This window comes from Diceros bicornis, chromosome 18 (assembly GCF_020826845.1).
Source record: "Diceros bicornis minor isolate mBicDic1 chromosome 18, mDicBic1.mat.cur, whole genome shotgun sequence".
In the NCBI taxonomy this organism is placed as follows: Eukaryota; Metazoa; Chordata; class Mammalia; order Perissodactyla; family Rhinocerotidae; genus Diceros; species Diceros bicornis.
The window spans coordinates 49,847,125-49,862,844 of NC_080757.1; the positions used below are offsets into that span (position 1 = coordinate 49,847,125).

Genomic DNA, 15,720 nt, shown 5'->3' on the forward strand with positions numbered 1-15,720 from the left:
TGAAGCTCTGCTTTCTGAAGCAGACTATGCACAACATAATTTGCCATTTGCTAGGTTGTTCAGTGGTTTTGCTTGTAAGATTAATTATGAGAGCTTTAGGTAACACAGTAATGTCCTTGGGGACTACTGATATGTATTAGCTCTTCTGCTAAATGATGTAAGTCTAATGAGTGTGGGTAACATTTTTGTCATTTTGTAGTTTCACAGTCCGCCCTAACTATCAGATGACTATCTGTCACTGCTTTCCAGCGTTAAAAGTGCCTACCTCTACAGGTCCTATCTTTTTATGGTTAATTTTTTATATGAAAAATTTCAGTTGAATCCAAAAATAGAAGGAATGGTATGAGTGAATGAATTCCCATATAACCACCACAGAGCTTCTCCAATTAGTAACACATGGCTAATCTTGTTTCATTTGTACTTCACCCATCTGGAGTGCTCTTTTCATTCCATAGTATGATTTTTACCTGTTTACCGGGAAAAAAGATGGAATCCTTCTTATTAAGCACTTTGAATTGCTTTATTTACCTATCATGCAAAGTTTAGGTGTCTACTGTAGAAGCAAATTAATTTTGTAAGTTTGAGGTTTTAAGTTCCTTAGGGTCCTATTGCTAAAATATAAGTAATAGTTAAAATAATTTTTCTTGTTTGTGCTTTTAGCAGCTTAACAGTGTCACAACTGGAGTACCAGTTTCATTAATTTTTAACCACAAAAATCTCAGGGAGTTAGTTGTGAAGGCTGTGGACTATGGTAGACATTTGAAAATAGGCTCTAGGGATGTGGGGAGTAAGGCAGCTAGAACTGTATACAGTATGTCACAATTACCAAATCAGTTTTGAAAAGAGAAAGCTCTATTTGTAGACTGAATTCTGCTGTTTATAATTCAGATATGTCAAATGAAGGCCTGATGTTTTACTTGTGAGACCAAGTTGAACATAAATATTGTTTGAAACCTACTTTTGCAATAGGATAATACTAAATAAGTTTCTAATCTAGTTTCTTAATATTCTTAGCATTTTTCCAAGGCTTTAGAAACAACCCAGCTGATTTGGTGTAATCAATACCAAAAGATGAACTTAATATAAAATCCAGTTTCAAGTAAAATGTATGTGCGGACTGAAGTGATACTAGCGATGGCTCCATCAGAATCACTTCTCTTGGAGCTTGTTAAGATTTTGATTTGGTAGATTTGTGGTAGACCTGGGAATCTGTATTTTTAATAAGCACATTGAGCAGTTCTGATGCACTGCCAATGTTAAGAACCGTTGGTTTAGAGCAGAAGTCAGAAAACTTTCTGTAAAGGGCCAGGTAGTGTATTTTAGACTTCACATGCCAAGAGACAAAAATCAAGGGCATTATGTAGGTATTTATATAACAAGAGAGAACACAATTATTTATTTATTTTGCTGAGGAAGATTGGCCCTGAGCTAACATCTGTGCCAATCTTCCTCCATTTTGTATGTGGGTCACTGCCACAGCATGGCTGACAAGTGGTGTACGTCTGCACCTGGGATCTGAACCCGCTAACTGGGGCCGCCGAAGTGGAGCACACGGAACTTTAATCACTCGGCCACGGGGCCAGCCCCACAGATTTTTTATCGATGAAATTCAAAATATAATAATAAAATTATATACAGTGTTTTGTAGTATAGGTTTACTAATGAGAAGAATGGGATTCCTTTGGAGAGGGATAACATTTTGCTTAATTGAGATTCAAAGTTTTAGTGTTCTCTGTCATCAAAATCAATTGCAAATGTTCATCCATTAATGCCGATCCGTAATGAGGTTTTACACATTTCATTCTTGAAAGTGTCTTTTTGCACAGATAAGTACTGCCAAATGAGTGTATGATTTTAATTGAGCATAGTCATTCCTTGGAAGACTTTTATAGAATTCTGTTAGATACTTCTTGATGTTTGCCCCTTGGCATGTCATTTACAAATTAACCATTTCCACTTGAGGAGTAGGTGGAAGCTCCTCATGGCACAGTGAAATGGATTTTGAAATATGGAAATTTCCTTTGCAGTTGCGTTGGGGTCTGAAAGATGCGCCTAGAATGATAGTTTGATTTTGGAAATGTGTGTCTGCTGCAAATTTGTGTGAGAATGGAGGCCTCACTTGTTTTAATGTTTGACCGCAAAAAAAGTATATAAAGCAGTTTGACATTGCTTATGATTCAAATAATGCTAGTTGTTGAAATGACTTTACCACAGTATAAGTTATGCAAAAACTGTTTTGCCTTTTAATTTTGGGTTGAATTCATTAGAAATATAATCAAATCTTAACCCTAAAGCTAATTTCCAAAGCCATTCAGTAGTCTCCATTAGTGGTTGAAGGTAGTTCTTGTTCGGAAAAAATTTAGTTTCATCCATTAGTTCAGAAAATCTTAGTAAAACTTTACCTCTCCTAAGCCATTGAGCTGTGAATAGGGCAAGTCAGCATCTTCTGCTTCTGTTTTTTTTTTTTTTTTTTTTTTTGTGAGGAAGATCAGCCCTGAGCTAACATCCATACTAATCCTCCTCTTTTTGCTGAGGAAGACCGGCTCTGAGCTAACATCTATTGCCAATCCTCTTTTTTTTCCCCCAAAGCCCCAGTAGATAGTTGTATGTCATAGTTGCACATCCTTCTAGTTGCTGTATGTGGGACGCGGCCTCAGCATGGCCGGAGAAGCGGTGCATCGGTGCGCGCCCGGGATCCAAACCCGGGCCGCCAGTAGCGGAGCACGCGCGCTTAACCGCTAAGCCACGGGGCCGGCCCTTCAGCTTCTATTTTTGACAAAAATTCGTGGAACGGATGATGGTCAAGTCCAGAGAGCGAATTAAATTAATTGTTGATACTACTGGTTTAATAACACACGATAGATTCATATATTTCCCACAGAGTACCTGCTGGTGAATAACACAATGCGTAACCCTTTCACAAGCTTTGTAAATTTGTCCCTTTTCTGCTCCACACATATCTTGACTACCATCAGTTGTAACACACCGTAGCATATTACAATTTAAGTTGTACTGATTTACTGTTTCCTCAGCTTCTTTGAAACTATTCTCATCGGTAGTCCTTCCACACAAACTGTTCATACAGGCTAATTCTTTAGTTGCTTCAGACTTGGCATTGATTCCTTGAGCAAACAACAACTGAGCAGTAAATGGTAGTCCTTGCTTGGCTAACAAATGTGAACCACTTGAAAACTTACTTTGGTTGCAGTCTCATTTTCCTTTTTTACTTTTGTGAAGAAATTCTGTTGTGATGAACTGTTTCATTTTAAATTTTGTAATTTTTCTGACCATTGCTTTCCTGTCTGTTGGGATTACCTTGAAGAGTGTTTAGTCTGGTAATGTTGACATACGTTATATTCTTTTAGCATAGCTACAGTGTTATTATCACATAATAAACACAAGGCTTTGCCATCTAATTTCATATCAAAATCACCCACATTCCATTGTGCCTCAAAAGTGTGACATTTAAAGTCCTCTTTTCTGGGGGGAGGGCAAGAGGGGTAAAGGGGCATATATGTATGGAGATGGATAAAAACTAGTCTTTTGGTGGTGAACACTGCAGTCTATACAGAAACTGAAATATAATAATGTACACCTGAAATGTACACAATGTTATAAGCCAATATGACCTCAATTAGATAATTAAAAAAAAGTTCTCTCTTCATTTTGTGTGTGTGTGTGTGAGGAAGATTGGCCCTGAGCTAACATCCATTGCCATTGGCCCTGAGCTAACATCCATTGCCAATCCTTTTTTTGTTGAGGAAGATTAGCCCTGAGCTAACATCCGTGCCCATCTTCCTCTATTTTGTATGTGGGACACCACCGCAGCATGGCTTGGTAAGTGGTGTGCAGCTCCGCGCCTGGGATTCGAACTTGCGAACCCCGGGCCGTCGAAGCAGAGTGCAAGAACTTAACCACCAGGCCAGCCCTGGCTGTGCACTAGTAATAAAAAGAAAAAGTCATGCTGTGACCATATTGGTGACACTTGAAACATTTTCAAGTTACAGCTGTGTCAGTGCAGTGAAGAGAGTGCCACATACAGCCTCTCTCGTGACTGTTCTCATGGCTGTTGTGGCAAGGAAGCAGCCATCCACAGTACATAAACACTTGAGCACGGCTGTGCTCCAATACGGTTTTATTTATGGACACTGAAATTTGAATTTCATATTATTTTCAGATGTCTTGAAACATTCTTTTGATTTTTTCCCCAAACATTTAGAAATGGGCCACACAAAAACAGGCAGTGGGCTAGATTTGGCCTGCTGGTCATAGTTGGTCTAGAATAGAGATATGTAAAAGGAATAATCCAGTGGCTCTCAACCAACCTTTCCTTCTGCCACATAGTAATTCACTACCACTGTTGTACTTGCATATACTTTTCCCATAGTACTGTAATGAGGACCATTTTTAAAGCTCTTGTTACATATTGCCAAATTGCTTTTTAGAAGATGTCCCTTGCTTTCAAAAAAATCTGTTTGATCCGTATCTCCACAGACTTTAGAAGTTTAGATCAGACTTTGAAGTTAAAATCTCGGCTTTGTACTTATATTGTATAAGTAGAGTTGCCCCCTTGCTATTGAAATAAAGCTGCCAGTATTTGAGTAGATTGATCTTTTTTTTTTTTTTTTTTGTAAGGAGGATCGGCCCTGAGCTAACATCTGCCAATCCTCCTCTTTTTGCTGAGGAAGACTGGCCCTGGGCTAACATCCATGCCCATCTTCCTCCACTTTACATGGGACGCCGCCGCAGCATGGCTTGACAAGTGGTGCGTCAGTGCACACCCGGGATGCGAACCCCGGGCCGCTGCAGCGGAGCGCCCGCACCCAACCGCTTGCGCCACTGGGCCGGCCCCTGAGTAGATTCTTCTAAAAAAGCAGATAATTTCTTCTTGTGTATTCTTTGCCTGTCCAGCTTAAATTCTATGTCCTTTCATTTTTATTTATTTATTATTTTGTGAGAAGATCAGCCCTGAGCTAACATCCGTTGCCAATCCTCCTCTTTTTGCTGAGGAAGATTGGCCCTGGGCTAACATCCGTGCCCATCTTCCTTAACTTTATATAGGACGCCGCCACAGCATGGCTTGACAAGCAGTACGTCAGTGCGCGCCGGGGATCCGAACTGGTGAACCCCGGGCCGCTGAAGCGGAGCGCGTGCACTTAACCACTATGCCACCGGGCCGTCCCCAATTCCACATCCTTTTCAAGTAGTACATTCTAAATCCTGTTCTTTAGATATTTTAGCTGTGTAGAAGACAGCGTTGAATAAATCTGTCACTTGTTCAGTAACTGAGCAAATAAATTGCCAGATATCCCTTTAACTATACATTTGTTTAATAGAAATTATTTTCTAATTTGTGTTCTCGGCTTTTCTGTTACCTTCAAACTCAGAGCTCTGACCTGTTTTGTCTCTGCAAGCAAAGAAATAATCTTTGTAAAGTGATTCTTGTGAATGGGGGACAACGTTGAGGCCATTCCTAGTTTAGACACAACTTTGTAAAGCTGTTAGAAAATATAGTTCATAGAACGAATAGAATTTTTAAATTCAAAGGGACACTGGAGCTAATTTCATCTGTCATCTTACGATTTTATTCTTGAGTTAACTTAAGCTTACCCGTGTTCGTTGGCTTTGTCAAAAGCAAAGCCTATCTTGTGACGAGAACCCAGGTCCACTGGCTGCTATGGCATTGTTTAGATGGAACCTGAAGATCCACAGGGTGAAGAAATACTGGAGGACTTCTTCAGAGTGCTGTGCTACTTTATACTTTACAGGCTGACTGCAGTAGCTTAGAAGGTTATCTCAGTATTCTGAACAGAGAAAGAACAACTAAGGGATGACATAAAATATCTTAAATTTTATCCTAAGTATGAAATGACTTTTCTTTGGAATTTTATTAAAATTCCCTTCAGTAACATAAAACAGACTGGAGAAAATTATAGTGGAGTTTCAAGTCATAACCAACAAAAATTGAGCCTTAAACCCATGATATTGCTTGCCTGATTCATGAAATTATTTCTGTATTAGCCAAGAGACTTAGCAACGTAACTTGAATAATAAGTCACAACAAAAGTGAATTTAAGATTAATAGACGTATAGATATAAGGAAAGAAGAACTTAAATTTAAATCAGTTGTACAAACTGAAATTGTTGCCTAGGGCAGAACTTGAGTGATTATCCGTCAAACCACGGAACTTCCTCATTTTACTGATGGTTAAATTGAGGCCTGGAGAAGTTTAGAGACTTGCCAGATCATTTAGTGTTAGAGAAAGGACTAGAATTTACATCTTTTCCTTGCCATTAATGTTAGACAATTGATAGACGTTTGATCACTTCTGAAACTGTTAGGAAAAAAATATTTGAGGGAAATTTCTCCCTAGTAATTCATGCGTTATTCATCCAGCACTTGGGGAGCAAGAGGGGGAAGCTCCCAGGTGCCTGGCATCAAGCTAGGTGTAAAATTTGTATACGGCACTAGCTCACTGACAGAAGGCAACCACAGAAGCTCTGGGGCGCGCTGAGAACAGATGCCATTATTCATTTTCCATGTCCTTCGTGGTTAAATTGCAAGTAACACACATTTTATATTTTTTAATTTGGAATTTTTTTAACATTGTAAAAAGACAAGTTTTCTCTTTTGTCTTGTTGTTGTTGTTGGTTTTGTGTTTTTTTTTTTTAGTAAAACTGTTTAAAGCTACCGTGAGAAATTTCCCCTAAATTACCTAATTCAGAAAAGTATTCTTCCTTTTATAGCACACGTGTGTTTGCACATGCACGTGTGCATTTGCATGTATGTGTGTTTAAAATCATTTGTTTCAGAGTAGGTTAGTTTGGGGAACCTAATCTCTTAACAGTATGAGGCTATAGGTTCCAACCACACACAATAAAAGATCATTAAGCTGCTCTTATGTCTCCCGCTCTCAGTTTTCTTACTAATGGAAGGATCAGTACTGTCACCTATGATATAAAATGGTGAATTAACATAGCTTTTTTGATTGAGGAGTTATTTTAAATCAAAATGTATTTTTCATAGGAATAATGTTTTAAAGTGTTATACTCCTTGAATAGATACTGGCTGAGTGGTAGAGGAGAAGGCAAAGTGTAGTCAGTTGGCATAGGGCACCTTATTTAGATCCTAAAATATTAGAGAGAATCCACGTATTCAAACATGTGAAAGTGAATTATAAATATTTTATATAGTCCCAAGTGCACAAAGGATTTCGTGAATTATACTAATGAAACTTCCTTCACTAGAAGTTGAAATTTAGTAACAGGAGCATGTGCATATTTCTGTTAATTATTATCATTTGATTTTGGTGAGATTATGAATTCCTAATAAACAAAGGCATGTAGTAATTTGAACCTGAAAGATCTAAGATCCCCTCTTAAGGAAGGCAGTTAAATCAAGAGGCTTCAGTGAAAAGGACTTTTAAAATATTTTTTTATATTCATAATACCAGGAGAAGAACAAATAGGGGCGATTTTCTTTTTTCCTTTTTCTTTTTTTAAAAGAGAATATAGTTACTCATAGAGCCACAGTTACCTTTTCCATATTTTAAATAGCTAAAATGAAAGCATATGTAATGCAGATCCATTCATATCATAAATCCTTGAGTCTACATTTGTTATGGAATTAAGAATTTTTTTGAATTTCAGAAAAATAATACAGTGCATGTACTGTTTATTATGTAATATCTACGGCCAAACTTTTTTTTTTTGGCAGCAAAATTTGAATAGTTACGCTAAGTAGGAGAAATAAAGACTATAAAGAACCGCACATCAATTCAAGTCAGATTTTGCCACCAAATGAGTGTTGGGGCCAAGCTTACAAAAAACTTGTGGATAAGGAGTTATGGACCTTCGTTTGTAATCTGCTACTTTAATTTAGCATTTAATAGTATAGATATTTCATATGCAGCAATTATATCAAAGTAATTATTTGATGACTTATGTTAGTGTAACAAAATTTATTAAATCATTCCCTTAATAAGTGAAAAAATGAACTTCCAAATCTTGCTACCATAGGCAGCACTGAGAAAAATATCTTTTTGCTTGTATCATTTTGTTTTATGTTTTGAATAAATTCCTTAGAATGGGTGAAAGTTCATTGAAAGTTTTATGCAGTATGCTACTCATAACTTTCTAGAAAGTTTGTATAAATTTGCAAGGTCACTACAATGGATATACCAATTTCCTACTGCTTTCACAAACAATGGATTGGGTATAAGCATTTGTTTTTTAAAGGGGGAAGTGCACTTGCTTCATCTTAAAGTTACTTTAACTTTTATTTATTTGACTATTAGTTAAGATATACAGCAATATTAATCGAAATAAATTTTTGTATAGTTGAACTTTTATTGTTGATTTGGATAGAGAACGTGTCATTTTGTCTTTTAAACAAAGTTCCCTTGCTCTGGGTTCCCTGAAATGATAAGCATCAGTCACCACAATGTGGAGCCTCTCTGAGTTTGCGCATTAGTTTGTTATAGAAGCATCTGCGGAACGCTCTTACATGATCTTGGCTTAGTTTATCTTCATCATAGTTTCACTATTAATAAACTCAGTATTTCAACTGTTGAGTAGGAGAGAATCAGTACAATCTTGTGGTAGTGATAGTAGGCATCTTAAAAATGTTTACCCTCTTTGCCTTAGTAATTCTTCTGGGATCACTAAGGACATAATTCAGAGCACATAAAGCTATACACTCAAAGCTGTTTATCACAATATTTATTTTTAAAATATTAAAACTGTTTATTAAAAAAGGAAATAACTCAAATATTCAACATTAGGTTAGTGGTTTTATTTAACTTTTTAGCATATAAATACCAGGAATTATTTTGATCATTAAAATTTACTTACAATTACTTAAGTGGAAGAATCGAGATGCAAACTTGTCTCTGTTATTTCAACTGTGTTAAATATACAAGAAGTTATTGGAAGGAAATATCCTCAAATGTTAACTGTGGTTATCTCTGAGTGGTAGAATCAGTGGTTATTGCCTATGTCTTTCTTTATACCTTTTTCTAGTTTTGAAATTTTACACAGTGAATTTATATTAATTCTAAAGTCAAGAAAAAAGCCCATAAATGCAATACACAACACTACCAGTCAAAAAAATACCTTTTTTGAAATGTGTTAAATTTCATTTAAGATATTTAACATCACATAAGTATTCAGTACACACATTACTGAAAGGGTAACAGTTTTGTTAGTCTGACTCATACATGAATAGAGTGACTATCTTTTATCATATTTGTCCAAGAGACTCTAATGTATATACTTCAGTGCAACAGAATTGGTAATATTTATTTGATTTTACTTTTTAAGTACCTTAAATGTATAACCTCATTGGGGTTGTACAAAGAATCTTATGAGTAAATGTTGATGTTATTTCAAGATTAAGCCCAGATTCCCTTTGGCCTTTATATGTTATCCATCAAAACACAAAAATAATATTTTTCTGTTAAAATGGATGATATAATGCAAAATATCCATACAGATTTGACCAAATAATCTCTTCGTTAACTCAAAATGAATTCCTTGAAGATTTTTATTTTCCCTTTCTCCTAAAAATCATCTTTAGATGCTGTGAATACTGTACCAGGTCCAGCAAGAAGCAAAATCATCTACCACTGTTTAAAATCACGAGGAAATCACAGACACTCCCCACCCCCACCACAAGCACACCCACCTGTGTACTTCTCCATGCTAAACTTTAAGGCAGCAGCTCTTAAAGTGTGGTCCACAGACCCCTAGGAGTCCCAGCAACCCTTTAAAGGGAGTCTTCGAGTTCAATGCTCTTTCTAATGATATTAAGATGTTATTTCCCTTCTTCACTGTGTTGACACCTTACACTGATGGTACAAAACAGCAGTGGCTGAAACTGCCAGCCATCGCCTTGGCACAGATCAGGTCATTGGTCCCTGGACAGACAATACTAGTTGTTGTCTTCTTCACCAATATGCAGTTGCAATTTAAAACACGTGCGTGCGTGCACACACACACACACCAACCTGTTTCACTTAATGTTATCCTTAATTAAGCAGTAAACATTATTAATTGTTTTCAATCTCAACCCTTGATGACACATCTTTTAGTATTCTGTGTGATGGAACGGGAGACACACTAAAAACACTCCTGCAGCACACCGAAGTGGGGTAATTGTCTCAGGAAAAGCACTTTTGCGACCGGTTGTGTTGTGAGCTGAGCTAATACCTTTCATGGAACACCGTTTTTACTTGAAAAAAACAACTGACTTATTCAGACTTGGGCATTTGACAGACATTTTTTAGAAAATGAATGAAGTTAGCCTATCATTTCAAGTAAAATAACTGAGAGTATTTGCTGCCATTGATAAAATTTGTGCTTTCAAGTGAAAATCAAAATTGAGGAAACTTGTGTCTGCCCGCCACTGTGAGCTTGTCACTTCCCGGTACTCAAGACTTCTGATGAGATCAAGGTGATATTAATGAATATGATTTCCTTAATGTTGTGTAATGAAACGTGCCAACATTTGAAGATCTGTATAACTTAGTTATGCACTATGTTCCATGATGTCACAAAATCGTAGGTGGGTAAAAGATCCATTCAAAGTACAGGATAGACCAGTAAATTTTAGTGTAACAAAGTAGGAAAAGGTCATTGGTAGGGTTTCTATTCCACAGTGAACTAACTTGTAAGAAACTACCACTTGTCAAGTTTTGGTGTAATAACAAAAATATCTACAATTATCTATAAAATACTGCTCCCCTTTCCACCTACGTTTCCGTGTTAGGCCAGATTTTCTTCATATACTTCAACCAAAACAACCTATAGTAGCAGTTCAAATGCAGAAGTAGATGCATGTCTTGCTCTCTTTTATTAAGCTATACTAAAATACGTTAACATGTAATGGGTTTGTTATTGATGTTTTAAGATGAATTAATAAATAAAATATTTGTTAAAATTTCTTAGTTTTATTTTCTAATGTGGTAAATATTGATAGCTATAACCACATAAACAAAGTCTCTTTGGGATCCTCAGGAATCTTAAGATGGTAGAAACTAGTTAAGGTTGCAGAAACCACGCCCCCTCCCCCACTAAATCAGAACCTACAGTTGAACAGGATCTTCAGGTGATGGTCCCGTACAGTAAAGGAGCACCGCCTTCAGGAGCTTGTGGAAGCAGATTCAGGCAGGGAGTGCCATGGTGGTGGACATCCAGTGGGAAAGTGAGCACAGAGGGAGAGAGTGCTGAGAGGCTCCAAGACACAGAGCCCTTCTTTCCCCAGATGTTTCCCCTCTTCTCTTCCTCTCCTGTGTTCCACTGTTTCCTTTTAGAATGTATTCTCTTACCGTTTAGATGTTCGAAAGTGTCTGGAGGTCTGATAGAAATCTGGGCTCAGAGAGAGTAGGCTGGTCACTCGGGACAAGAAGACCTGGTGGAGACGCAAGCCTGCAGCATTGTTCACAGTCTTTCAGAGCAAGGCTTGTTGGTCCAGGCTTATTCCTGTTACTGGAAAATTTTATACCATGTTCTCACCTTGGCTCTGGTTTGCTCTTGTCTCTGAAGATAACCACCATTGGTGTAAAGTTAAGATAAAAAGATGTATACAAAAAGAATTCCACTTAAATTTTAGTATGTTTATCTCAAAAGCAGTTTTCACCTTTTAATTCCATCCTCTCTTTGGATACGTAGACAGTTGTATCAAAAAACACACATGTGATGTGTCCTCGTGGGTGATCACTTGGGACGTTGCCTGTGTGAAGCATTTATGAAATTAACCAGAGGCAGACATTTTATACATTTTCAGTGAGGTTAGCTGTTCAGTCTGAAATTTGTGACTAAACAAAGTATGTTTGGATTAAGTGAACAACCAGATAGTTTAATATAAACTGTTGTAACCAAATCTCCATTTCTAAGCCCTAATAACTTTATTTTCTTTTTGTTTTTAGGGTGAATCTGTAAAATATTTCCTGGATAACTTGCATAAACTTGGAGAACCAGTAAGTTTTTAAACTGAACGTTTATGTTTATTGCCATTTGAAAGCAGTGGTCAGGATATCGATGTTAGGAAATTTAGAAAAATTATGTATTTGCTTCTTCCTTTTTCCTAGTGGCAGTATTCTGACTGTTCCTGCTGCATTTTTTCTCCCTCTACCGTCCAGATCTCTGCCATTTCCTTGCAGAATGCCCTATATTCAAGAAATCCACTATTTCTTGAAAGTAAAGTTGTTTAGAAAAAGAAGTTTATGTTTGAAAATGAGATTGCACATTATCTAGTCTACTTCAGTGTCTTTTGTATTTTTTGTAAGCAGAAACAGAAAGAACACAGTGGGTTAACTGATTTCAAAACCTTTCAGCAAACAGTATTTTCCTGTTTGGAAGCCCTTTGTATTGAGTTACAGTGTAGGATGGCTAGCTTCTCAAGGCCTGCTGAACCAACTCCATGATGTAGGAGAAGGGATGACCCTTGGAAGGAGAGTTTATGGTTTTCCTGCAGTGTATCCCTCAGAGCCAGCAACTTTCAGCTGCCACTATGGCTAGCTCTGGCTCCCAGGCCTGCTGCAGGCAGGGCAGTGCCACTGTCTGTTCACCGTGTTGGAATCATGAGAAGACTTCATTGAAAGAAAGATTTCTGCTGCTTAGAACATGTTTGAATACCATTGCCTTAGAGTCATTTGTTACCTACTAAATTTCGTACGGCTTCATTTGCCTCCTCTTACAGCAGATTTCTATTATAAATTTTAATATGGTCTTATGGGTTCTTTGAGGTTTTTAACTTTAAAAATAGGACTGAAGGGAAGCACAAAATGAAACCTGTTGCAGGTAGGAAAGCCACGTACTAATGTATCTAGGACATGTGAAAAAGTACCTTCTTTTTGCTTTATCAAGATAATGTTTGCACTTTCCCTTATTTTGTATTTTGCTGAATTGCATTTGTCTGCCCTTAAGCCAGTATGTTTTTCTCCTGCCTGTTTCATAGGCACAGGTGTTCCAGAAGTTGAGATCTCTATACTTCTCTAGTTTTACTCACTCAGTCCACATCAGTGAAACCTTCTGTTAAGACTTATTCATTGTCACTTTTCCATCTGGTCAGATAGTTAGCCTTAAAAAAAGCTAAGTATAGGCCAAATGGAGAGAAGCCTTAGTAGATAAACTAATTTTTAAGAGTTATTTCATGTTTTCCAATCCAAACAGTGCTGCCTTGACCTGCTCTTCTTACTTTGCGTTTTCAGATAGGCCTTTCTTGAGCACACTGTTCAAAGTAGGTCCCCTCCTCTTGTTTTCATTATCAGCCCTTGCTTTTTCAGACTTCATTGCTCTTATTACAGTTGGCTTATTTATTTATATGTTTATTGGTCTTTTACCCACCTCTTTCCATAAGGGCAAGGACCTCATCTCTTGATTGTGAAGAGTTGAGTTCTTGATGCCTAGTGACAATGCCCGGCATGTAGTAGGCACCCAACAAATAGCTTCTGAATGACTCCAGGCTGACTCCAGTCAGTTTGTACTAGCTGCTTAGCATCTTATGTTGAGAACAATTCTGAGACCCTATCTGGAATAAAAAGAAAAAAGTGTTGTGATCAGAAGGTAGTTGTAAAGGAGCAGAGAATAAACCCTGGTGTACTATAGGTTGGCCACCCATTCAGACAAGTCACAGGATTGCTTTTGCTTCTCCATATCTGACTGAAGTAGCAGGGCCATTGAAGCCCTGCTGTGTGCCAAACCCTATGACCTCTGGGAGGTGGAATAGCACTGGGGTCAAGGACATCGGTTCTGCAGCCGGACTACTTGGGTTCCAATCCCAGTTCCATCACAGACTGGCTCAGATTGGCTCTTTGTGACCTTAGGCATCTCTAAACCTTGGTTTCTTCATCTGTATCATGGACATAGTAAGAGAACCACCCTCATAGGGTTATGGGACAATTACATGAAATAAATCCCTTGTCTTGGTCAGCTCGGGCCGCCAAAACAAAATACCACAGACTGGGTGGCTTAAATAGCAGACGTTTATTTCTCACAGTTCTGGAGGCTGGGAAGTCCAAGTTCAGTGTGCCAGCATGTTTGATTTCTGGTGAGGACTCTTCCTGGCTTGCATACTGTGGCCTTCTCACTGTGTCTTCCCATGGCTTTTGCTCAGCACTACATGTGGGGAGAGAGAGAGAGAGGGAGAGAGATCTAGCATTCTTCTTCTTATAAGGCCACCAGTACTATCTGATTAGGACCCCACCCATAGGACCTCATTTAACCTTAGTTACCTCCAAAAAGCCTTATCCCCAAATATAATCACATTAGGGGTTAAGGGCTTCAACATAGGCATTTTGAGGGGGGGGAGGGGAGGACGGCACAATTCAGTCCATAGCACCCAGTAAGGTGTTCAGAATGGTGCCTTGCATGTAATAAATTCTCAGTGTTAGCTGTTTTGTTCTTTGATCCATGTATTTAAGGAACTCATTCTAGTCAGAGACAAAACTAACATAAATAAAACAAACAGAGGACAGTTAAATGATACTGATCATGAAGATAGTATTAGTTCACAGAGTGGAGAGAGATGATTTGGCTGGAGAAGTTGGAGCTAGCCCATAAGAGTAAGTAAATCTGAACTGCCTGAGGGATGGATGGGATTTAGATATTTAAAGTGGAGATGTGGCCCACCGAGATGGGAGACAGCTGGATGTGTTTAGTCTTAGAAGGCATGTCTGCGTGACAAAGGTTATGTGAAGTTCTTGGCTCTACCTTATAAACACAAATTTCTAGAAGGCAGTAGCTTGGGTTGGATGCACCGTTCATTGCACTTGCACTGCTGTGCAAATGAATGGACATGTGATGGTATGAAGACGTGCAGCTTTGGGCAGGTCTTGGTGCTAGGCTCTGTGGGAAGCCTGCACAGTGTGGAACCACCCACCGGTTTGGTTCCAGGAAACAGGGAGTAAGGAGGGCCATGAAAGCCAGTCAGCCACGTTTGGACCTGATGCAGTGAGGAACCGCACCATAAGTTTTGAAGTCACCATATAGGAAGGTTAGCCTGGGAATGGCTTAGAGATGGATCCAAGAGGTGTGAGACCTCCAAGGCAGAGAAACTAGTGAAGAGATGGTAATCCATGCCTGAGGTGAAAAAGATGGGGACAGTGGAAATAAAGAGGAAAGGGAAAATGTCAGAAAGATTCAAAGAAGGAGCAACAGGATTTGATAGAAAATAGGAGACAATAGAGAAGAGTCCAAGGTGATAGGGAGGCATAAAGAATGCTGGGATTGTTGGTGGGGCAAGAAGTAGAAAGGAAAGCATACTACTTGGACTCACAGGAGTTGAGGGAGAAAATGAGTTCTTATTGAACATCTTGTGTTTGTAAATAGATTGTCAAGTGCAAGTGAATGGTGAGCATTTAAAAATGAGAGACTCAAGACTCGAATGGAAGTTTACTTCGGTCTCACAGCCTTCTTGATTTCCCTCTTTACAGCATTGGCGATGGTGGTGGCCACAGTGGTGGTGGTAGACACAGTAGGAACAGCTAGACTGGTAACACATAAACTATATGCTGAACACAGTTCTTAAGCACTTCACCCATTTAACTCATTTAGTCCTGGCAGCACCCCTATGAATGTTATTGTCTGTATTTTACAAATGAGGAAATTGAGATACAGAGAGGTTAAGTGACTTGTCCAAGGTCACACAGCTAGTATGTGGAGAGCTGCCTTTAGAATTCACAGTCCTAATCACTGTTACTCTGCCAGGCCAATTAGCAC

General features: G+C 38.3%; 1 protein-coding gene across 1 annotated transcript in view; it reads left to right on the forward strand.

The window, feature by feature from the left end:
* The window catches only part of GNA13 (G protein subunit alpha 13), a 41,403-nt gene that overhangs the window by 19,700 nt on the left and 5,983 nt on the right, over positions 1–15,720 (forward strand). The window contains exon 3 of the mRNA XM_058561428.1: positions 11,928–11,978. Coding sequence (XP_058417411.1) covers positions 11,928–11,978 — 51 coding nt within the window. The remainder of the gene's footprint in view (positions 1–11,927; positions 11,979–15,720) is intronic.